At 39.3% G+C, this 25,258-nt stretch overlaps 1 protein-coding gene across 2 annotated transcripts in view; it reads right to left on the reverse strand.

Moving 5' to 3' along the window:
* Positions 1 to 17,884: 17,884 nt before the first annotated feature.
* The window catches only part of LOC122797960 (interleukin-3 receptor class 2 subunit beta-like), an 836,628-nt gene continuing 829,254 nt past the window's right edge, over positions 17,885 to 25,258 (reverse strand). For both annotated transcript variants that reach the window (XM_044066494.1, XM_044066503.1), the window contains one exon: positions 17,885 to 20,132. In XM_044066494.1, coding sequence (XP_043922429.1) covers positions 18,743 to 20,132 — 1,390 coding nt within the window. In that variant the 3' untranslated portion in view covers positions 17,885 to 18,742. The remainder of the gene's footprint in view (positions 20,133 to 25,258) is intronic.

Genomic DNA, 25,258 nt, shown 5'->3' on the forward strand with positions numbered 1-25,258 from the left:
AAATATTTTCTTCCTTTACTCTATAACTATTGTGGGTTGTAGGAATCAAGTACATCTATCTCTATATCTATTTATCTCTCTCTCTTTGTCTTTATACACACACACACACACACACACATATATATATATATATATATATATATATATATATATATATATATATATATATATATATATATATATATATATATATATATATATATATACATACACACACATACTGTATGTATTCAGTAGAACATCCATAGTTGACTAACTCCCTACATTGAGCACCTCCTTAAGTTGACCTAATTTTCATAGACAGGACATGCACCACATGTACTCAATGGAAAACCAACCTCTATATTGACCACCACTGTAAGGTGTATCTTGACCACTTGGACTGTGACACACAATATCAGTTTACCCTCTATAACTTGACCAGTTGAGTCCACTCCACACTAAGGGGTAGAAGGTGGGGGCTTTGCCCCTTACTTGTATTATTTTTTTTTTAGTATAAGTTCTTTTTTCATGTTTTATTGTTACCACCCAACATCCCATTGTTTATCACATGTTGCTGAACATTTTTTCAATGTGAAACACTGGTCTGAATTGTAGGTACATCCTACAATTACTGAAAAATTTTACAGTTAATCGAGACATGATGGCCCAAAGGAAAGAACTCAAAGAGCTGACATTAAAGGAAAAGGTTGCGCTTCTGCATTTTCTGGAAAGCAACAGCCAAAGAAAGACAGAGGAACATTACGGTGTTAGCAAGACCACAGTTAGCAACATCCAAAAATGTAAACATGAGTACTTGAAGAGATATTGTAAGGAAAGCGGAGACCTACAGCAGAAAGGAGGAAAACTTCCCTTGATAAAGTCAATAAAACTACATTAAGCTGGTTCAAACAAATGAGGGCAGTTAATGCCTGAATCTCCAGGCCAATGATCCAAGAAGTTGCTAAAGAATTCGCACAACAATTCTGAGCGGCAGAATTCCAAGCATCAAGTGGTTGGCTCAAAAAATTTAAACTGCAACATGAGATATTCCAGAAAATCTTGTGTGGTGAATCCAATGAAGTTCCAGTAGAAGTTGTGGAAAAGTTCATCAAAAAGTTTGATGATGAGTGTGGATGCCTTTTCAAGGAGATGCCTGAAAGGAGCCTCATCATGAAGGGTGACAAAATTAAGAGCAAAAAACTTTCCAAAGAAAGTTTCACAGTTCTGCTTTGAGTTTGCTCAACCAGAGAGAAACTAAAGTCCTTGGTGACTGGTAAATCAGCAATGCCATGCGCATTTAAGAACCTGAAGACCGAAGACCCCCCCCCCATCACTTGGAGATCAGACAAATGCACATGGATGACTGGTGCCCTATTTGAGGAGTGGATAAGGGGTATCGATTGAAAATTTAAATGGCATATTCTACTGACAGTAGACAACTGTCCTGGCCACCTGCAACTGAATCATTTCACAAAAATGACACTAAAATTTCTGCCTCCAAACACGACCTCAAAACTCCAACCTCTTGACCAAGGCATCATCAAAACATTTAAAATATACTACCATGTGCAGCTCCTGCAGTGGATCATTACTAAAACACAAACCTGTGATCTTGCCTGTGGAAGCAACTTCATCAGCTGCATCAGTTAACGCTCTGGATGCTGTCCTCTGGATCAGTTCTGCTGGGAATAAAGTTCAGCCAGAAATAATACAGAAGTGTTTCAAGAAAGTTGAATTTGTCACAACCCAAGGGCATGATGTTTTGGCCTCATCAGACAGTCCATCTCCTATGACAGAATTCGGAGGAGTAGATTTTGAAAGTTTTGTTGCAATGGATGGTGAGGTGGCAACCTGTAATGAACCTGACCCAGAAGCAAATTTTTTTCCAATATATTGGCTGAGAAGTACAGAAGCGCGTAAAAAGTGCATGAAGCAGCTGATGAAGTGGAAGAAGCAAATGAGGATAACACAGAATTTGTATAGACTCCAAAAGAAGAGGTTTTCAGGCATCTGATAATGCAGTAGTCATTTGTGGAAGAATGAAGAATGCTGTTGAGTGTTGTTGGTGTAGTAAGCATTGAGAGCTTTGCTTTAAGCCACTTATAAGAATAAGAAAAAGAAAAACCAAGAGTGACTTTTTTTTTGAAAAAAGAATGATTAAAAATGGAAAAAAACAGTAAAATGTATTGATTTTTGTGATTACTATATGTATGATTTTTTTTTTTTTCTGTTATGATTATTTATGTATTATATTTTAATAAAAGCTGTGTACAAAAAAAAAAAAGTACATGTACATATCAGGCCTAGTTCCTTATGTTGACAACCTCCATATGATGACCAGTTTGTTACAAACCCTTGGGTGGTCAACTTACAAAGGTTCTAGTGTGTGTGTGTGTGTGTGTGTGTGTGTGTGTGTGTGTGTGTGTGTGTGTGTATATATATATATATATATATATATATATATATATATATATATATATATATATATATATATATATATATATATATATCTATCAGTGGTGGCTCATGTTATTGGACTGCAGGACTGCAGCCCTCTCAACTGTAAAAAGAGAAAGAAAATAAAAATAATTTAGTGTCTATGAAGTCGTGAACTAAAACTGCTGTAAAAAGAAAAAAAATAAATTTAAAGTGTCTGGACCATTTCCTGAACTCACACTGCTGTAAAAAATAAATAATTTAGAGTGAGTGGTCCTAAACTCAGTCTGGTTAAACAGCAGTCCAGATTGGGAAACAAGTCATCAGACTGCAAATGCCCCAAAAGTCTATGCAGTTACAACCACATAGACTGGAAGGAGATCGAACTGCAACATCTGCAGGCTGGATAGCTGTAAACCTGTAGCTGCTGCTCTTGTGGGACCTAGCAACTCTCGCAGGACCAGGTGAAACTTTACACATAGCTCAGGTTTTCTGCTATGTTTTTAAGCCATACAGATACCCTTAATAACTTTTGTGTCTCACAGACTTTCAGTTCATGGACAGAGTTAACTTTGACTACTATGGAGGACTGGGATTCATTGCAAGGACCATACTTCAGGTAGAACTTTTAAAGTTACTTTCACGGACTACAGGATTTATTGCAAGGAGCCGTTTGAATGGAAGAGGTGTGTGCTGAAGTTACTTGATTCATTGCAAGTACTTCAGGTAGAGCTTTTAAATTTATGGAGCCATTTGAATGGAAGAGGTGTGTGTTGAAGTTACCTGATTCATTGCATTTCATTTGAATGGAAGAGGTGTGTGTAGTTACTTGATTCATTGCATTTGCAAGGACCGTACTTCAGGTAGAGCTTTTGAAGTTACTTTCACGGACTACGGAGTGATGTGTGTGTGTGGGCGCATGTGCCTTATTCATTTTTATAGAAAGAAGGACTGCATCTACTCTATGGCACAATGTCATGATGTTTGTTCAGCTGGTTGAAAATATAAAAATGAATCCTCATTTTTTCTTAATCTGTAGAGTTTTAAAATGTGACTGAAATTCAAAGCTGTTCTGAACAAGAATCATGTGGTTGTCTAAAAGGCTGTGGTGTAATCATTTCTCCTTAACATAGATTATTGAGCTGAGGTTTGATTGTACTTTTCTGTAATGCTACAAAGGCAAATTTTAGTGTCTTACAACTTGTGGATGATTTTGGCAAATTTGGATAATTTTGGCAAAACTGACTTTTATTTATGTACTTGAACGGTATCTCTTGTAGAGTGAAAGAGATGAGAAGTGATTTATTTACACTGTACATGAGCATATCCATTTGCTGGTTTGAAAAGATATGCAATATGTACATGTAAGTTTTCATGATTTAACAGTTGCCATACACAGTGCTTTCCATTAGAATTTATGCAACATATTACATTAATTGACTTCTCTTTTCTTCTGCTTCTGCAGGTTACATAACAAAAAATGCGTGAACATATTTCAAAAATAAATAATAAAGAAATTAAAGTGCAGGACATTATGCTGACTTAGTCTATGAAGTATTGAAAAGGGGGTTTACTATGGTCAAGGACTATACCTAAGTATATAACAGCATATTTCACAGGTTATTTATGAACTGCAAGAGGTTTGGGGGCAAATGTCAGTATATACACTTTGAGACTTTGCAGGTATGAAACAGCATTCCATTTCCTCTCTCTCTCTCTCTCTCTCTCTCTCAACTGTTAGGGGACTCCCAGTGGCTTAAGGAGCACTGATCTGGGGACTCAATTTGCTCAAAGGTTGTAAAGAACTAGAGACTAACTAGAGGCAGATTAGATAAATATTACACTACATGTAATGTTTACTGACTTAGAGACTGATGTGTGAAGCAGTCGTCATATGTGTGGTAGGAGGTGAAAAATTGCAAAGTGTGTGTGTGTGTGTGTGTGTGTGTGTGTGTGTGTGTGTGTGTGTGTGTGTGTATATATATATATATATATATATATATATATATATATATATATATATATATATATATATATATATATACACACACATACCTGCTGGATAGAGGCAGGCTCAAACCCTATATCTTGGATGCAGATAGCAAGAGCCTGAATTCCCTACCCACTACCACTTGTAAAAATATTTCAGAGTTTTACATCATATTTTTGTTCTGTTCCTCATAAAGTCTGTGGTTTTCTGGATTTTAATTCACTAAATAATGATAGGCATTTGAATTTCAGACTTCATATTCTTCAGAAGGTACATGGTAACACAAAATCTTTTATTCTAGCAATTCTCTAAGTTTATAAGATCAATATTTGAAAATTGTCCTTATTTTGGGGCTGTATTCCCCCATTATTCACTTTGTCCAGGTTTGTGTGCTAAGAGGTTGAGAGCTATGATGAGAATGAATTCACTGAATATGTTTGGGGACTGTATTTGCCCATTATTTGCTTTATCCAGGTGTTTTGTTCTAAGAGGTTGAGAGTTGTGGTGAGAACTGAATTCACTAAATGATAACCATTTAAGTTTCAGTCTTCCTGTCTTTGAAGAAACAGCTAATTTGGCATAGTGTATGTTGCTCTGACTGTAGTGCACAGGGTCCTGGGTTCAAGACTTGGCAGTGAAATGCATGGTGGTCACACAGCATTTTATTCTCGCAACTTTCCAAGATTATGCAAGCAATGTTTAAAATGTGTCCCTGGTTTTGGGGCTTTTGTTCCCACCCACAGTAACATTTTGGCATTTTCCATATTTCTTGTGCTACAAAGTTGAGATATACAGTTGAGTGTCGAGTGGATTTTACAAAGAGCTGGGAGCTAAGAGCTTCAGGGGAAGCGATGTTTAGTGCTGCTTCTGCCAAGTATGCTTGCTTTGTTAATAGCACAACAGGTAGTGTACTTGCTTTTGATGCAGAAGGCAGTGGGTTCTACTCCCATATGATGTACATGCTTTGCTGATACTGTACTGTGTTGTACTTTTAAAGGGGGTGGATACTGCAGTCCTGAGAATGTCCTCTTAGTTGGAGATACCTAGCAACTATAAACCTGTCATCAATTTGCCATCCAGTCCCTATTGCAATATTACTAGCTTATCATTTTTTAGTGTAACATAGGCAATGTATTCATCAAGGGCAACAGGCACTTTATTTGTAGATGAAAGAATGAAATATAAAGTGTGTTTGCTAGCAGCAATCTCTTCATTAGTTGCAGATCTCTTTAATGTGGAATTATTTAGATGACTGGTGGATTGCAGAAGTTTGAGTAGACTTTTATGATGGAAATGTTCTGAATTTGGTAGTTTTGTCATTGTTGGTGCATATATTTTGCTTCATTGTTTACTGGAAAAATGTTCAAAACAATACATTTAAAATGCCCTCTAACAACTGTATTGTATTATACAATATAATTTAAAATAATCAGGAAAGTGTATCAAAGAACACACGCATGTTTCATATGCAAGGGACCTATGATTTGAAAACAGCCCAAAGTTAATCTTTATCTACCACTGGCCAGATGTATTTTCTTTGAGTGTGGGTTTCAATGCTGTTTCAATGAATGTGAGTTTCAAGGACAGAGAAGTTTTAATGCTAAGTCTATTTTCATTGTGAGACTGCATTGCTTTGCTTAGCAGATGTCTATTAGTATCTGTGCTGTAAAATGTAAAATAAAACTTTTAACTGAAATCCAAATCATCATAGAAGTAAAGCAACATGCACATTACAGTGTTTATGGTAAATGGGGTGAAATAGACAAGTAATGGGACACTGGAATGGCTGCAGAGGGGAGGCCCCATTCGACCATGATTTTGTGAGTGGGGAAGGGCGGCAAACTCAGGCAGCCCCAGCTGAACTATACCTTTTAACTGTCCAGATTGTCACAGAATTAATAGATTTTTACTTATTTTGGTTTGTTCATCATAAAATTTGTGGTTTTCTGGAAAATCATTTAGGAATGAGTTCACTAAATAATGACAGACATTGAGTTTCAGACTTCATACCCTTCAGAAAAATGATTGCTAAAGCAAGACCTGTTATTATGTCAACTGTCTAAGTTTATACAAGAACAGTTTTAGTACTGTTTGCATGTTCCCTCAATATATTTGGCCTTGTCCAGATTTCCTGCGTTAAGAGGTACAACCAAATAAATCACTTTATAGAATTAGGTATATCCAAACCTCTCTGCTGTCCCCAATGTTGTCTCAAAATGTTGCTCAGCCCCTAATACTCCCTCAGCAAAATGGCAGTTTTGGAAGAAAATGTGGAGGGTTTACAATTAATAAATAATTGTAATGATCAGCATTATAATTACTTTTATTTCAGAAATGCATGGAGACTCTCTTATTTTGTCAGCTGCTCAACTTAACAGTTTGTTTTTCTTTTCAGCTTTTCCTGGTTAGGGGTTGCCACAGCAGAACTCCGGTCTCCTAATGATTGGCAGTCGATTTTTATGGTGCCGAGGTGCCAGCCCAATGCCCAACCTTCAACGAAGGCACGCCCATTCACGCATGTCTTTTGAACGCCACTCAACCGCGGGGAAGACATGCAGACTCCACACAGAAGGTGCTCCAGCCAAAAATGGAATGGGAGAACCTCTTGCTGTGAGGCGACAATGCTAACACTGCACCACCGTGGCTTAGCTGCTCAACTTAACAGTACTAATATTAAAAAAAGTGTCCCTTCTTTGACAGGTTCCCAGCTTTATTGTGTGTCTGTTTTATATTTTTGCATCACATTTTTGGTCTGTTTTTCATAAAATTGTGGGTTTCTGGCAAATTAGTGGTAAATCATTAAAGATTGAAGTTAGAAAATAGTGACAGACATTTGAGTTTCCAATTTCATACCCTTCAGAAAATTCATACTAATGCAAGACCTACTATTATCTTTCTAAGTTTATAACAGCAATATTTAAGAATTGCCCTTATTTTTGGGCCTCTGTCCCACTTCTGTTAATGGATTTGTCCAGATTTCTTGCTCTGAGGTTGAGAGGTATGACAAATGTGTCAGGGCCATCACCGTCAGCCAGAGAGATTTCAAATTGTGACATACTTGTTGCACCCCCCACTCCCCCATGTAGTGACTCTGGATGTGTCCAAAGAAGGCAAGGAGCAGTTATGTAGTGTAAGTGTGCAGAGTACCCCCTCCATCTATGGTAGACACAAGTACTACAGTGGCTTTTCATCTGTCCTTGATTTTGCAGAATGTTCTGGTTTTATGATTTATTTTTATACTGTTGATGTATGCTTCTTCTTATTCAGAAAATGCATGTTTCTTTTTGGAGCTTTTCTCCCCACGACTCCATTGAAAATGGGTTAATCTTTGCCCAATGGACTATCCTGGTAAACCAACTGCAAAATAAATAAATAAATAAATAAAATAAAAATGTTGTTGCAGTGCCTGTTGCCCTGTGTTTAAGTAGCAAATTTTTAATGGCCATCAGGTAAGTTTGTCTGAGATTGTAAGATCCAAGCAAGCATTAATAAGCATACTGTTAAGGAATTACCAACACTGAAAGCCTTTTATGTTGTTGCCATGCAGAAAATATTTACATAACTATATAACATATAAGCCTTAGGTATTGAAATGCATATGACAGTATTTGTAATAAAGGACAGGATTATAGTATTTTCAGAAGCTCATTGCATTTGTTGGGAGACTTGCAGTCATCTTTGCAGGCTTTACCCATAAACTAAACAGAATGCCAATCTAGCGTGTGTGGTCCATCACCTGTGCAGTAATCCTTTAAGCAATTTATCTTGAGCTTGTTTCTTGTTTGCTATTCATTTTTTACTTTGATCATGTTTTCCCCATGAAACAAGTAGATAGTTGTTGTCAGGCAGCAGGTCTTTTTGGGATAAGAAACATTTTTACCAGTAGGGATATCACAAAGATTGCTACTTTCAGCATGTTACTTGGTACTTTTATAAAGCTGAATATAAATTATAATTAGAACTGCAGTGCAAGGAGAAGTGGTTTGAGTTGAGTGCTGCTTGTTTTTTATATTTGATTTTGACTGGCATTCCAGTAATGTATTTAAAAAGTAGTTTTAATGCCTCTCAACCTTTTTGTTTTCATTTAGATATTAAGTAAGCTGTCATGTAGCCAATGCATTAAAATATTTTTTTTCTTCTACACTTCATTTTGCCTTGATAGGACTCTCATAATGACAGTTTGGCACCCAGGGTAGGGTATTTAATTAAAGTCCCAGTGTTTGTGGTTGTGAGCATATCTCTGTCCCTTACTATTTGGCCACACCCCTTCCCCTTTGCCCCACCCATTCAGCTGTCTCCTGCAGCCCCTCTTTGATTTAAAGTCACCAGCCGCCACTGATATATATATATATATACATGCACACAACAATCATTTACAGCCAGTTGTATGCCTGTATCCTTCAGATATCTGCTTAAGAACAAGTGACTAAGTGCATTCATAAATAATGGGCCAGGAATGTATTTCAGCTTGTTGCTGTCAGATCCATACAGTGAAACCAATTGCCACACACTCAGAGACCAAGGTAAACCACAAGAATGCATTTCAGTTTGTTGCTGTCAGATCCATATAGTGAAACCAATTGCCACACACTCAGAGACCAAGGTAAACCACAACACTCAGAGACAAAGACCCAAAAATCAAGAAGAGATTTTAAATGTTTTGCTTGCATACTTAGAAAGTTGTCAAAATAAAATGTTTAGAAACAGCAAACATTTTCTGAAGGATATCTGGGACTCACATGGCATTTTTATTTTATTTATTGGCCTAGCACTCAAGTGTGGGGTCATTTATTGCACTGTTGTGATTATTTTGCTGCTTGTGTATCTCTGCTACCTTTAAACTACAACAAAAAGAAAAAAAAATCTTGCTTTTTTCTCACTTTCTGAAAGTTAAGAAAGTTCAGTTACAGATTTGCTGTTCTGAACTGCTTGGAAGTTTCTAGAAGGCAAGTGCTTGCTTGGGCTAAAGGGAAGTGTCTGTGTTCACCAGTGGGTGTGGTAAACACTGAACAGCCTGCCTGTCCCTGGAGGAGCGGTTACTACCTAGAAGCTGTAGTTTTATTGGCCATTTTGGGTAATTTCTAAACTCCTTGATCTCTCTCTCTTAAAACTCTACAACTCTCTTTTTGCGCGGTTTTGTGCACTGAGCAGCGTCGGGCAGCGCAACCTAAACAGGTTTTAAACTATTCCAGGCTCCACAAAGTCTGCTCTTCACTTTTTCCCTTAGAACTGTTCAAACTCTCAAAGTAATCACTCTATTCTCTTTCTAAAGCCCTGCACTTGCTCATCTCTTAGAAGGAAACACTAACTAACTAAAGCACTACACCCTCCTTGACTTCTCATAAGATTTAGGCTCCTGGTCCTTCCTGATCAAGTGAAAAATCAGTTCACTTCCCCTAATCTGATCAATAAAAAAACAGTTCCCTATACTAATCTGGTATGTACAAGGGTCAGTTTCAAGGTTGCTCTCCAGTCCAGCTGGTGAATCTGGGAATTTTGAGGCAATGTTACAATTGCCTTATGTACACAGACAACCCTCTCCTCCTTCCAACAAACTCTAATACATGTGAAAGATGCAGTTACACAGCCAAACTGGAGGCAGAGCTTTCTCAGCCCAAGACTGGCACAGTCAGTCAGGAGGAAAAGGTAACCACCCGCACCACAAATCCAGTCTCACACAGACCTATTGCATCTCCATACCCAACACATAAACACACAAAAACATACTCAAAGGCTCTAAATAAAGATCTGCCTAAACAGCAAAGACCTTCTAAGCAGATATCCAAGCAACAGCCACCCCTCAACAATACCCATGAATCACATATCTCACAAAATCAGTGTGCCTCACAGTCACAGCCCTTGAGGCCAAACAACACACCAAATACACTTGTTATAGGGGACTCTATTGTCCGGCACACTGATGTCCCGCTCACCAGACTGAACAAGGAGAAGGTCACTGTAAGCTGCCTGTCAGGTACCAGGATCTGCCACATAATGCAAGCACTCAGGTCACTCCAAAGCAAGTACAAGTATGACTCTGTCATTGTCCATGCTGGTGTGAATGACCTGAGACGTACCTCCCTGGACTACATGAAACGAGACATAGAGGAGCTCTCTGACCATGTAGCCCAGGCTGTTATGACCCTGACCTTGAGTAGCATATTGCCCTCACCAAGAATGATGCCACAGTATAAAGGCAAAGTGATCAGTTTCAAAAATTGGCTAAAGTATTGGTGTCATTCAAAGGGGATCCAGTGTCTGTTAGCCTGGGATGACATGCTCGACAAGCCACGTTGCTTTGCTAGGGATGGCTTGCACCTGTCACCTTTAGGCTTTTGTATACTGGCCAAGGCTCTTGCCACCCCCATAGTGCCTTTTTAGGTATGGCTCAAAGGACAAACTCACCTCCATAGACAACCCAAGGATAAAAAAACTTAAGGTAATGCTACTCAATGCCAGAAGTCTAAACCTCAAGATGCACGCACTCAAGGCTCTCCTCAGCATGGAGAAAATCGATGTCTGTGCAGTAACAAAAACTTGGTTCAAGGCTCCTGAGAGCACCTCAGCACTGCCAGGTTATAACTCATACCATGTGTTTTGGCCCCAAAACTCGGACCGAAGCACAAAAGGAGGAGGAGTATCTATATTCATCATAGATACCTACACCTCCAGGTTGGTGGCACTGCACGAAGCATCAGAAACCATCCATGTGCAACTAACAGCGGGCAAAACTGCCTTTCAGTTTGTAGCCTGCTACAGAATACCCTCCCTATTACAGGAGCCCCACTTGGCATTCCTGAGAACACTGGAGAATATGAAGGTCTCTCCAAACACTATGTTATTGGGTGACTTCAACTACCCAAACATTGACTGGGAAAACTACTCAAGCCCAAACACCCTCGCCCAACGGTTCCTTGAATTCATAAACTCTAATGCAATGGAACAACTGGTCACCACTCCCACAAGAGGGAACAACATATTGGACCTGGTCATCACCAACATGGGGACTCTATGTTCCACACCAGAGGTAAGATCAGATCATAAACAAATTTCCCTGGACATCCATATCCCGTCCCCACCCCCAGCCAAGGAAATCACTGTAAAGAATTTCTCAAAAGCCAACTTTGCACTCCTCAAGACTGAGATGGAATCCTTCAAAGCCCCTGGGCCAGAGGATAATACAGCCCAATCCATAGAATCCTTTACAAATGCATTCTATGAGCACCTGCAGGAATGCATGGATCGTACTATCCCAAATAAAACCAAGACTCACTCCTCCAAAAACAGGAGACCGGTCTGGTGGACTCCAGCCATAAATAAGCTATACAAAAGAAGGAGGAAGCTACTAAATGACAGAGCAAAATCCCAAAAAGGGAAGGCATCTCTGATCAGTTTTAGCAAGAAACTTCGTTCTCTCATAAAATCATCAAAGGCCAGTTTTGAAAGAAAAATTGCCCTAGACACTAAAGATAATCACAAGGCCTTCTTTAGTTATGTCAGGAACATGGGCGGAAACTCCCAGATATGCTCTGAATTGTTGCATAACGGTACAAAATATACCAAACCTACAGACATAGCCAACATCCTGGCAAACAGATTCAGCGCAAACTTCTCCATCCCTTCCCCCCCAAAGGAGCAAATGCCTATCCCAACTGAATGCAACCTCCCTGACATCACAGATGCACAGGTGAAAGCTGCCCTCACCAAAGTAAAAAACACAGCATCTATGGGACCAGACGGTGTCCCAGGCTGTGTCTTAAATGAGCTCCAAGAAGAACTGAACCCTCACATTAAGTCACTGTTCAAACTTAGCCTTACTACAGGATATGTACCCAAAGAATGGCATACAGCTACAGTGGTCCCACTCCACAAAGGTGGTGCCACAACGGACCCCGGAAACTATCGCCCCATAAGCCTGACTAGTCTGGTCTGTAAAGCTATGGAGCGTATTATCATGGAACTCATAAACAAAGACATTGGGAACCTCCAGACACTGGACCCTACCCAATTTGGCTTTGTTAAGGGCAGATCTTGCCTCTTAAACCTAGTTGATTTCTTTGAAACAGGTACCAAAGCCATAGATGAGGGCAAGGTAGTCCACACAGCCTACCTGGACCTTGCAAAAGCCTTCAACACAATACCCCACTCGAGCATCATAAATAAGCTTACCAGCTTAAATATCAACCCCTATATCACAATATGGGTTGCAAACTGGCTCAGAGATAGAACCCACATGGTCAGAATCACAGGTGCCATGTCCGAATCCAAACCAGTTACAAGTGGCGTCCCACAGGGTTCAGTTCTGGGACCTCTCTCTTGTTCGGTATATACTTCTCTGAGGTTCAGGCTAACATGGGGGGATTATGGCTGACAAAGTTCACAGATGACTGCAAACTGCAAACTGGGGGCCATAATCGAATCTCCAGCTGAGACAAACATCCTCCAAAAGGGTCTCACAGAGATAGATGCTTGGTGCCAGAGCCACGGCCTTAAGTTAAATGCTAAAAAGTGCATAGCCATCCCCTTTGGGAAAAACAAGGTGCCCACAAATTACCACATAGGTGGTAATCCATTAAGTATGGAAGAAGTAATTAGAGATTTGGGGACAAACGTAGAAAGTAATCTCTCCTTTCATAATCACGTTGCCAAAGTGGTTAGAAAGACCTTCTATATAGCCCACCTTATCACGAAAGGGTTCGCATCTAGATCAAGAGAGGTCATTGTGCCTCTCTACTCGTCACTCATCAGGCCCATAATTGAGTACAATGTCCCTTTTGGGATGTACCTTACCTGACACTTGCAGCAACTAGAAAGACCCCAAATGTACCTCACCAAGAGGATCATGGGCTACAAACAGATGTCCTATGCAGCTCAACTAAAGAAACTCCAGCTCTACTCAGTTGCTTACCGCCTACTCAGAGGCAATCTATGCCTGACATACAAAGCCATGTCAAACCCAGAATTAATGGACATGCTCCACCTCAAAAAATCCAAGTCCCTTAGAGCTACATGTTCCAGGGACCTAAACCTCAGCACAAAAATAAATAGGACATACAGGAGGGACAGATTCATTTATCAGAGGCTCCCCTCACTCTGGAATAGAATCCCAGTTCATATTAGACATAGCCCCTCGCTGACCCTCTTCAAGCGAAATCTGGACGCGTGGATGGGAGATCGCAAATTCACCCCTGGGATCTCTTCTGTGTCCCTGCTAGACAGAGGCACAGTAAACTAATCTTAAAAGGGTACCTTCTGTGACCTACTTTAAAGAGGCACAGTAGGCTAATCTAATAGGGAGGCAGAAGCCAAATACACTCTGGCTAGGCTTATAAATGCCCTAGGGCAGATAGCCTAGTAACTACCTATGAACCTATGAACCTATGACCGCAATACACAACAATTTCCAGAAAGCTACAAATTTTACAAGCAATGGATAAAAATACCTCTCAATTTCTTTGCTCAAGAATTCTACACAAAGCCAAAAATAATAAGGGACAAAGGTGCAAATTTTAAACACTATTTTCTTCTATGTGTTTGTTAACCAAGTAAACTCACTGTACAGTTATCCCTTCTCAGGGGGTGACCCAGGACCATTGTCTAAGTGACTTGTTCAAAAGAAACACAACTGACAGAAAGGATTCAAACCTCATACTTTTGTCTACAGGAAACAGTCTTGTTAACAATTTAAAACCTTAAGTGCCAGACATCTCTAATTAATCTGGAATCCATTTTCTGAGCAATAACTATGAAACTGTAATTACTAACATTATTAACTGTCTGTTACCCTTGATGATTTTTGAGAAAATGAAAAAGTTAGGGAAGGTCTGGCAGGTGGTGAAGTAGATTAAGGCTTTAACCTCTTACTGAGTTTCTTCTTGTAATCAAGGGTACATTGTTAATTCGTTTTAGCTCCATTGGCATACAGTGTGACTTTGAGTGAATCAATTAACCAGACCGTATAGTGCAGCTGGGAATTAGTTAAGAAGATAGAAGATATATGAGGCATATATTTTCTGCACAAGAATCACTATAAAAAGTTCAGAAACATTTATATGCATTTTTGGAACAAGAAAATGTATGCACAAATCTAAAGATTGGCATTACTGACTAACTATACTCCTCAGTGATTTATTTGCATTCCTCACACACACACACACACACACACACACACACACACACACACACACACACACACACACACACACACACACTCCTCTTCCTCATCTCTCACATCTCCCCTTGTCCCTTAATTGCATTAACTCATTATGGCAGAAAATTACTCAATATTGTAGCAGCAAATCTCTTGATATCACAGAATCAAAGATGAATCCCATCATCCCTTGATATGGCAGCATCAACAGCTTCAACAGTTATGGGTGTTATATCTCTCAATATGGCGGCAAAGGCTGCAAATCTCTTGATATGCCAAAAGACCACACTTCACTGAACTGAGCTCCAGGCAGTCCATGCCTCATTGCTTCAAAATCTGAACCAGTGTAAGAGACTCTGGTGAGAAATGTGATCTTTTTCTTTTGTCAGGTACTAATACCAAAAGAAATACTACAGCAACATGAGCGGAGCAGATAATATGGGATTTTTATTTTTTTTATGGCCAGACCAGGCCAGCTGCCTAGTTCACCTAGTGTTTGATCCAGCCCTGGTTAAGAAGTCAGCACCCAGAACAATATAACACAACATACAGTACCAGACACAGCTGTGATCTTGAGTTTGATTGGTTAACTGAGCTCAGTCAACAGTTGGCCATGATCACAACAGAAGGTGGAGCAGGGGATTTTAGTTATCATGACTCACTTGCTGATCAGTCTGTTAAATTTGCTTTTGAATGCCTCTCCTTGCAACTAAACCAGTCCCAAACATACCAGTGTTTGCACTGTGCAACTTATGGGGGAGGTGCAGAAGCAGAACTAACTTGCAGTTCAGTGTTAGAACTACTAATTTGGTGGGCTGTAATAAAGACAGCCCACTCCCCATATTTTCTCATCACTCATCTTATAATGCAAGACTGATGTATACCACTAAGAATGCTATAGGTAGTTTCATTCACTAACCTAGACAAGAAATACCACTGTATCACACTGAAAAAGGTAAAACATTTGCTCACCCCTGCCCAATCCACTCTCCTTCTGACCACCCTAACCTACAAACTTCTCCATGAACACTATCACTCTCCATAAACTGCAAAATGCAAATCAAACATTCTTCATAGTTACTCTGCAGTGAGACAATAATATTCTTACCTTTTTCTGTCCACCTTTCAAAGTAGCACTTAGTGAAAGTAGTCTCAGCAAAATTGTACCATTAGTCTGAACTCTTTTCATAGAAAGTATTTGACAAGTAACAGATTGCAAGGCCTTTAGAAGAAAACTTACTGACGACCTAAATGATGCATAAAAATACTCTTGCAACTTTGACAAAGGGTAACCCTCCCCTGCCCTTCCAACACCTAACTTAAGCCAACCACAAATTTCTGCCATTTGTAAAACATTTATACTCGTTTTACAACCTTGGAGGCAGACTTGCCACTCTATAAATATATCCATACTGGGAGAGCTTACGCATAATGGAAGAACTGTCACTTCAGCTTTATGCTTACGCTGTCCCTCTCTTAAGTTTTACTCTTATATGCTTTCATCTTTCTCTCTCTCTCTCTCTCTCTTCTATATCAACAACAATTAGTACAGTTTATCATATGTTGTTTACCTTCATCTATATATAAAATAAAAATGTACACTGCCTAGTACTGTATTGCTAAAACTAACATCTCTGTAAACATTCTTCAGTTTTCTATATGTTTATCAATTATGTAGTGATGCAGTTGCACCCAGGTCATGACTGGAAAAGATCCAAGGACTAGACTTCTTACCCAGTGAACAAATGTCAAACCAGTAAATGCTGACATTTGGGTGCTTCTTTGCCTTTGTTTCCACTCTCTAGCAGTAATGCACTGACGGAATGGGAAGGGACGTTTGTACAGAATTAACAACTCTGGACAATAATTGGGAAAAATATAAAGTAAATTAAATAAATAGATACATTAACTCACACTCATTAAGTAGAAAAAATACCAAAAGAACTGAATGACTCCATATAAGATTTTTAAAATGAACTGAGGGAATTAAATTAAAGGTCCTTCACATGTTTTCCTTTGCAGAGTGTAGATTAAGGTAATGCCTAACATTTGTCAATGATGATTTTAAGAACAGTGAGTTGTTTAAAAGATCAGAACTAGCGTTAAGCAAAAATAATTATTCCTTAAGGCAGGCCACAACTAGGTTATCTGGGAGTACAGATAAAAATTGTGTTAAAAATCATTGGTTCCCAAATTGATTAGTACAAAAATGGAATAAGCTTCCATACAGCAGTAAAATAACATTATCTGTGATGTAGTTTAAAAGTATGCTGAATAGTCATATTTGATATTCTAAATACCTTTAGGGTTTGTACTGGTAGATATTTTGAAACTATTGCTCCATGTCTAAATTGTTTGCATATATGCAGATTACTGCCTCTTAATCTGAAAACATGTTACTGTTGTCACACAGTTTTGGCTGGCACAAGTATATCCCCAAAAAACATTTTTTGTGGCAAAAGAAAATGGAGAAACGAGCTTTTGTATCAGTTAAACTAACACAAAACAACATATATAGTCTGTTTCTCTCTATCTCTCTCTCTCTCATCCTATCATTCCTATGTTTTGCTCTCTCTCTCTCTCTCTCTCTCTCTCTCTCTCTCTCATATCCTATCATTCCTATGTTTTGATAGGAGTCATTTAAGATGATTTCAACAACTCATGAGGATACCCCCTAGGAACAGCAGATTTGAAATGCAATAGGTATGACAGACGATGTCTATGCCCTAAATCATACCAATGACATGTTGGAGGGAAAATGTCTCAGTTTGTCATGGAATGCCTGGGGATCACACAGGTTGACTCAGCCTGCTACCACAAAACCCTCACCCAGACAAGTGTTTAGAAAATGATTATACTGATGATTTAATTATAACTTCTTTGTTAATCAAGAAAATTATATACAAAAAATAGTTCATGTTTTTGAAACTTAGTTTTTATAAAAAAAAATGAGTTGCCAGGCTTATGAAATTTAATATAACCAATTTCTATCTTTCCAGTTTAGCAAAATTATTTGATATATGTGACACAGAAGAGTCATCAGTGGAGATATAAGCCATGATGGTGGTTTTCCTGGACCTTTCATTCTTTGATGCAAGATACTTTCCTACTTTCTTATTATTTTCAGTTTCATGCCTTTACAGATCATTGTAGAAATTAATAGTATGAGTTGAAACACAACTTTATTAAAAGAAAGAAAAAAGTTGAATCTGTTAGTAACTGTATGAATTTTTATCTGGGTAGGTATACAGTTCTTTATAAAAGGTCTGACCTTCTATTACACAGTCACACATATACAGAAGTAGAGAAAAGAGGAAGACACAAGGTTTGGTCATTGACATTTCTGAATTTTTATTATTCCATATTATGCCTGGAACAGTGCATAACGTTTACTGCCTGAAAAAGCATTTAAACCACCCACCACAGAAAGATATAGAACAGTATAAAAATGGAAAATGGTATTACAACAGAAATAAAAGACTTGCTCTGGCTTTCTAATAATGACACCTTTGTTATCTGTACAGTCCAGAAGTATATGAAAGGACACTGCCCATATCAAAGTGCCGGTCAAAAACATTCAGTCCAAAAAAGGTGACTCGGTATTAGGAAATCAGTTTTATTATACAGGCTATTTGGAAATAAAATATAACCAGTAATGAAGAAAATGCTAAATTTTAATCCCCTTCCCCAAGAAAGGTAATAAACAATAATGTAATATCACAAAGTAACAAAACATATCACAATGATTTTCCAGGAATGGAAATATTTAGTTTACTTTTCTAGCATGATGCTTGCATATTTTTCAGTTCATAAGTTGAAGAGTACTTCATTATAGGTCTCACCATTCTGTATTTTCTTTATTCTAGCTTTTCAGATGAGTGAAATGTATTCAAAATCTTTGTAGATAACAAGAAGGAGACAATAGTCTCCTTTATTGTGACTCATGACACAGATATACAATAAGCAATAAAGTCATAAGAGGGAGTGCAATCCACCCATTAACTTTCCTAACATAACTTGCACAAACTACAACATAAGTAATATGATATCAGTTTACAGTGCAGATAAGCAAGGGCTGATAACTGTGCAATGCATTCATAAACACAGTCTGTAAGAACCTGGAACAGTATGCACAAAGATACTGTATGCTACACCGGGTACAGTTATGTCTTGTGGTGCTTGCATTACACTGTACGTGGCTCCTGGTTATGGCTGTAAGGCAGGCACACATGATTATTAATAGCCTTACACTTCCATGGACCTTCAGGGGCATCTGGTTTCAGTGAATCTCCATGGCCTAGTTCTTGCAGGTTTGTATCTTCTGCCTTCTGTTTAAATGGTGGGTTTGGATGCAATGTGGGGATATCTCCTGCTTCCTTGAAGTACTCCTTCAGTGGGATTACAGAGGTCTGATGAAGAGTAGTAGCATCGCAGATGCAGCAGTAGTCCCCAATCTGGTGAATGAAAACTGGACTGGCCTGCTCGGGGTTCAGCATTACAACTGCTTCATCGCTTGAGTCTTCTTTGCTGGGAAGCTGAAATGGAACTGAATTATTTGACAGCTTATCTCTTTGAATTTCATCTGTATTTGGAGTCATGCTAAAATCAGGAGACCTTGACTCACTTAGCCAAACATTAGCCCAGCTTTCTTGTCCATTTGCTAGAAGGTCTTGAGCTTCTGTGCTGTTTGTTGTCTCCTCAAGAGCAGCAAAAGATAATTCTCCAGTTTTCCCAGGAGCAATGACATTTTTCGTGTTGCTATCAGGTGGCAAGTCATCAGGAGCAGCAGGACAAGAAAGTTCTTTTTCCATGACTCTCAGGGAACGTATCTGATTTTCCTTTTTGTCCTGATCTTCTACTGTGTAAGGTGACAAGGACTGGGTGGATTTTCCAGATGGAGTTATGACATAATCACTTTCACTTGACTGTAAGACTGCAGGTGTAGATCTTGATTTGTTCTTCCAGTCAGCATATCCGGCATACCCACTGCTTTCATCCTGAGTGGACAATGTATTGCTTAATCCATATGTGAACTCTCCACCCACTGAGGTATAGTCCTTATCCTTGCCGTCCACTCCACCTGTTAATGACTGGCTTTGAACTGCAGTACTTTCAGGAGGGCAACTTCTGACATAGTCATTAGGGAACAAGCTCACAGAGTAGGACATGTTAACGTGGGAAGGGTGTGAACAATATGCATCAAAAGCCGGTAGATAAATACCTGGGCTTTGGTTTTCTAACAGTGGCATGCTTTCTGTGCAGTACTGAGGAAGGGTAGCATATCCTTTGATATTGTGCTTAAAGTCATCAGATTCCACTGCTTCATGAATATCTGAAATGAAGTCAGGCAGTGAACATGCACGAGGACATGTCAAGTATGGTCCATTAAGGTCATAGTCAAGAGAGCTTTTTGGCAATGATTTACCTATGTAGATCTTACTGGGTGATGAATGCATAAAGTCCTGAACTTGTCTGACCGCCAGGGCTAACACAGAGCCAGAGTGCTTTACATCCATTGTCTTTCCTAGAATAAACTGCCGATGTGGTTCTTCTACACCAATAATGGTAGAGCTCCTGTTAAATAAAAGAACACAAGATAAATAAAAATGCATGCACAATACAGATTAGCATGCAGATGTAAAGTAAGAGCAGACACATATATGCATCTTCTACATACATACACAAATGAATAAATATATATAGTGAAAAAGAAATGCAATTTATGTTCAGCATTTTGGAACAATCTATTACAAAAGTGTTAGTTTTAAAAATACTTCTTAAATGGAGTATCAAACTACACTGATCTAAACCAGTAATATTAAACTAGAGTCTCCCTGAAATGCATCTGTACCATTGGTTTATACCCGACTTGCTTGGTGCTAGTTGCTTGAAGTAATAAATGTCTGATCTCTGACTACTGAGTCTATTAACTCCATAAAGAGTCCAACAAGAACCCTAACTCTAACCCGAAAACCCCTAGCCTGTCCCTAACTCTAACCTTGAACCTCACTCCCTAATTCAAACATTACATTTCTAGTTGCTCCCTAATCCAAATCACACTCCTTGCACTCAAAACCTAAATTACCCTAAAACTCCCTCTAGCTCCTTAACCTTAATCCTAAACCCTATACCCCACTCCTAACCCTAAAACTCACAGATACACCTTAAGCCTAATCCCAAACTTTAGTCCCTAGAAATAAATTCTCCCCATTGTACCTTAAGCATGAAACACCCTCCCACTGCCTAAACCTAATCCCAAACCCTGGTCCCAAACCCTAATGTTAATTTCCCCAGTAAACCCCTAAACCTAACTGCTAAACTCCCAGTGTGTCCCCACGGCTGCTTCACTTACCCAACTCAGACTTGGCTACATGTTTGAGTGACAACTCCATTTCCTCTTCATGGGTGCTGCAACTTGCTGGAAATGTAGTGGAGTTTGAGCATGAGTGGCAGCCAGTGATAGCTGCCTGACACTTGAGGACCTGGATAAAGATTAAAGCTGTTGAGCAGTGAAGACTTGAGCAGGTAAAGCAGAGCCATTAAAAGGGTCTCCTACAAGTTGTCCCATGCCATTAGCTCATGGCTGACTTTGTCAGTTTCTTGAAACAGCAAGTGCCCAATCTCCACCTTGCTTGATACTGTAAACCCAGTAAACAGAAATACTTCCAATGTATCTCTAGCAAACCCTGCATGTTTGAAATAATAATATCAAAAGAAAAATGTAAAAGTTCAGATAGATGAGCCTTATTTAATGTGTAAGGGCATAATGTTATAAGTCTTTTCCAATAAGTAAATCAAACAAGGTGCATTTGTTTCACAAAATCCAGAATGTTTACAGAGAAGTATACAATTTATTGGGTCAGATTTTATTTAGTTAGTTTGTATTTATTAACCAAGTAGGTGCTCTGGTCTGAAGATCCTTTTCAGGCATAATCCAGAATTACGCTTCTCATTTCCTTTAATTACAAGTGACTTTCTAAATAAACATATTTGCATTTTAAGCAAAATGAAAAGAAAAAATGTACCTAGGGATTCATAAATAAGCACCCAATGTAAGTGTGTTTGCACGATTACCAGCAGTGCTCTTTGAATATGCATGCTGCAAAGCAAGCTTACACCATTTACTGGCCAGCAGAAGTATTAGCAGCCACAAAAAAATGAATAGAAGATCAGACACACAATGGAAAACAAAAGTTGTTACCTGCAGGTAAGCCTTGTGAGTGAGCACATGCGAACAGCATAATACAAGCCATAGGGCAAGCTTGTGTAAAAATTAACATGCAGGTGAAGGTAAACAAGGAACTGTACTCAGATGTGTATAGGGATTAGCCTACAATCAATGAACAGGGGAAGTTAAACAGTGAAAACTGTGCTCAGATATGTAGAGTGATTAGTCCACCAACAAAGGGTAGGGGAAGGTAAACAGGAAGTTAAACAGTGAAAACTGTACTCAGATATGTACAGTGATTAGTCCACCAACAAAGGATAGGGGAACAGGGAAACTGTACTCAGATGTGTAGAGTGATTAGTCCAAAAACAAGGAACAGGGGAAGGTAAACAAGGAAACTGTACTGAGATATGTAGAAGGATTAGTCCACAAACAAGGGGTAGGGGAAAGGTAAACAGTGAAAACTGTACTCGGATATGTAAAGGGATTAGTCCACAAACAAGTAGCAAGGGAAAATAAACAAGGAAACTGTACTCAAATATGTAGAGGGATTAGTCCACAAACAATGAGCAGGGGAAGGTAAACAGGGAAGCTATACTGATGTACTGGTAATTGTTGTTTGATTGACTAAATATCATTGCTGGCTGACTTCAGAGTTGTGCACTGTTACTTTTGCTTCACTGTATAGTTTTTCAGATCTCTGCTGAAGGTGTTGATTTTCCCATACCCACCCCTCCCTATGTTGTTGTTTAAATTTGGAAGCTTTTGCAGTTGCCCGCCCCCACTGTAGATTTGATCTGGGACACTCCCCCCAGTCCCATCATTCTACCTAATAGACTCCTTCTGCACTTGTTTTTAGTCATTTTTAATTTAATTGCATTTTTTAAACTGTTTGGTCTAACATTGTTACATACTCAAGTGTGCTAGCTTGCACTGCATTTGAATTGTTTTTACTGCTGTTTTAGCCACTTTTCTGTATATATATATATATATATATATATATATATATATATATATATATATATATATATACCTTTCCTGTAACTAGTGTAGTCCAGATTCAGATTTGCTGTATCCAGGACTGTATTGTAAGATTCTGAGCCCCCCCAAGCTTTCTGTGTTGGAGGGAAGCCTTTTAGCTTATCAGTGGGAGTGGTAAGCACTAAGTAACCTATCTACCACACAAGGAGTGGTTCTGGCCCAGAAATTGTAGTTATTGGCCTTTTGGGCAGTTTTTCCATCTCTCTCAACATTCTGATTTAAAAGCCCGCATTTGCACTTGTTTTCCCCCTTTCCTGTAACTAGTTTAGTCCAGATACAGATTCTTAGTTTTAGCACTTGAATTTGCTTATTCGTGATCAGTACTTGTCCAGAACTTTTAAGCATTAAATAACCTAATAATTATTACAGCACTCAACCTTCCTCATTACCCAGAGAAAAACAGTTTTAGTACTTACTTTCTTCACTTGCTCAGAGAAAAACAGCTCTTGTACTCACTTTCCTCACTTATCTAGAGGAAAATAGTTTTTTATTCAGGCATGTCCAAGGGTCAGCTCCCAGTGTTCTCTCCTGTCCATCTGATGAATCTGGGCATCTTGGGGCAATGTAGAAATTTCCTCATGTACACAGATAACCCTCTCCTCCTACCACCCAACACTACAACCTGTGAGAGATGCACTTATCTAGCCAAACTGGAGGTAAAGCTCTCTCCAATCAAGACTGAACTTGACAGTCAAGAGGAGAAGGTAAACACTTGCACCACACCACACTCATCACAGGATCTCAATAATAATCTGCTCAAGCAACAGAGACCTCCAAAGCAGAAATGCAAGCAACCTCCACCCCCCCCAACACAACCTAAATGACACATAGCCCGCAGACTCAGTGTGCCACTCAACCACAGCCAATGAGGCAAAACAACTTACCCAACACACTAGTCATAAGTGACTGTATAGTCAGGCACACTGATATCCCACTCACCAGGCTAAACAAGGAGAAGGTTACTGTCAGCTGCCTGTCGGGTGCCAGGATCCGCTACATAACCCACACACTCAGGTCACTCCACAACAAGTACAAATATGACTCTGTCATTGTCCATGTTGGTGTGAACGACCTGAGACGTACTTCCCTGGACTACATGAAAAGAGACATGGAAGAGCTCTCTGATCTTGTAGCCCAGGAAGGTATGACCCTAGCCCTGAGTAGCATTCTGCCATCACCCAGAATGATGCCACAGTACAAGGACAAAATGATTGACTTCAACAATTGGCTAAGCTTCTGGTGCCATTCTAAAGGGATCCAGTATCTGTCTGCCTGGGATGACATGGTCAACAGACCACAATGCTTTGCCAGAGATGGCCTGCACCTGTCACCCCTGGGATTCCGGATACTGGCTAAGATTCTTGTTGCCCCATAGTGCCTTTTTAGGCAAGGTTCAAATGACAAATTCACCACCATAACAGGAACAAGCAAGCAAAAACTGAGGGTGATGCTACTCAATGCTAGAAGTCTAAATCTCAAAATCCACTCACTCAAAGCACTCCTTAAAATGGAGAACATCGATATCTGTGCAGTGACTGAGACCTAGTTCAAGGTTCCAGACAGCACCCCTGCACTACCAGGCTATACCTCATACCACACTTTTCAGCCATATAACCTGGACCGGAACACCAAAGGCAGAGGTGTGTCCATATTCATTAAGGATATCCATTCCTCCAAGCTAGTTGCTCAGCATAATACAGCTGAGGTTATCCAAGTGCAACTAACTTTGGGCAAAACTGCAATCCAAATTGTAGCTTGCTACAGATCACCCACCATGCCCCAAGATTCCCACTCCTCTTTTCTTGATGTACTGGAAAATATTAGGGTTCAACCAAACACCCTAATAATGGGCAATTTCAACTACCTCACCATTAACTGGGAAAACTACTCATGTACCAACTCCTTTGCTCAACGCTTTCTGGAATTAATAAACTCCAATGCCCTGGATCACCTCATCCACACCCCCACCAGGGGCAACTATCCTAGATCTAGTCATTACCAACATGAGTGACTGGTGTTCCACACCTGAAGTCAAAGCCTCATTGGTCCGATCCGACCATAAGCTAATTACCCTAGATATCCACATCCTGCCCCACCCCCCATTAAGGAAATCATGGTAATAAATTTCTCCAAAGCCAACTTCATGCTTCTTAAGAGAGAAGTGGTGAACTTCATGGCACCCATGCAGATGGACAATACAGTTACGACTACTGAATCCTACACAATTGCACTTTATAAGCACTTACATAAGTGCATGGATCGTGCTATCCCAAACAGAACCAAGATGCTATCCTCCAAAAAAAGGAAGCCGATCTGGTGGTCCCCTGCCATAAACAAACTGTACAACAGAAGGAAGAAATTGTTGCAAAAGAGAGTAAAATCCCATGAGTGCAGGAGCTCCCTGGTCAGCCTCAGTAAGAATCTGCGATCCCTAATAAAATCCTCCAAAGCTAGTTACGAAAATAAAATTGCCACTGATTCTAAAAACAAC

The sequence above is a fragment of the Protopterus annectens genome, chromosome 1.part0 (assembly GCF_019279795.1).
Source record: "Protopterus annectens isolate FY-2018-M chromosome 1.part0, PAN1.0, whole genome shotgun sequence".
NCBI lineage: Eukaryota > Metazoa > Chordata > Ceratodontiformes > Protopteridae > Protopterus > Protopterus annectens.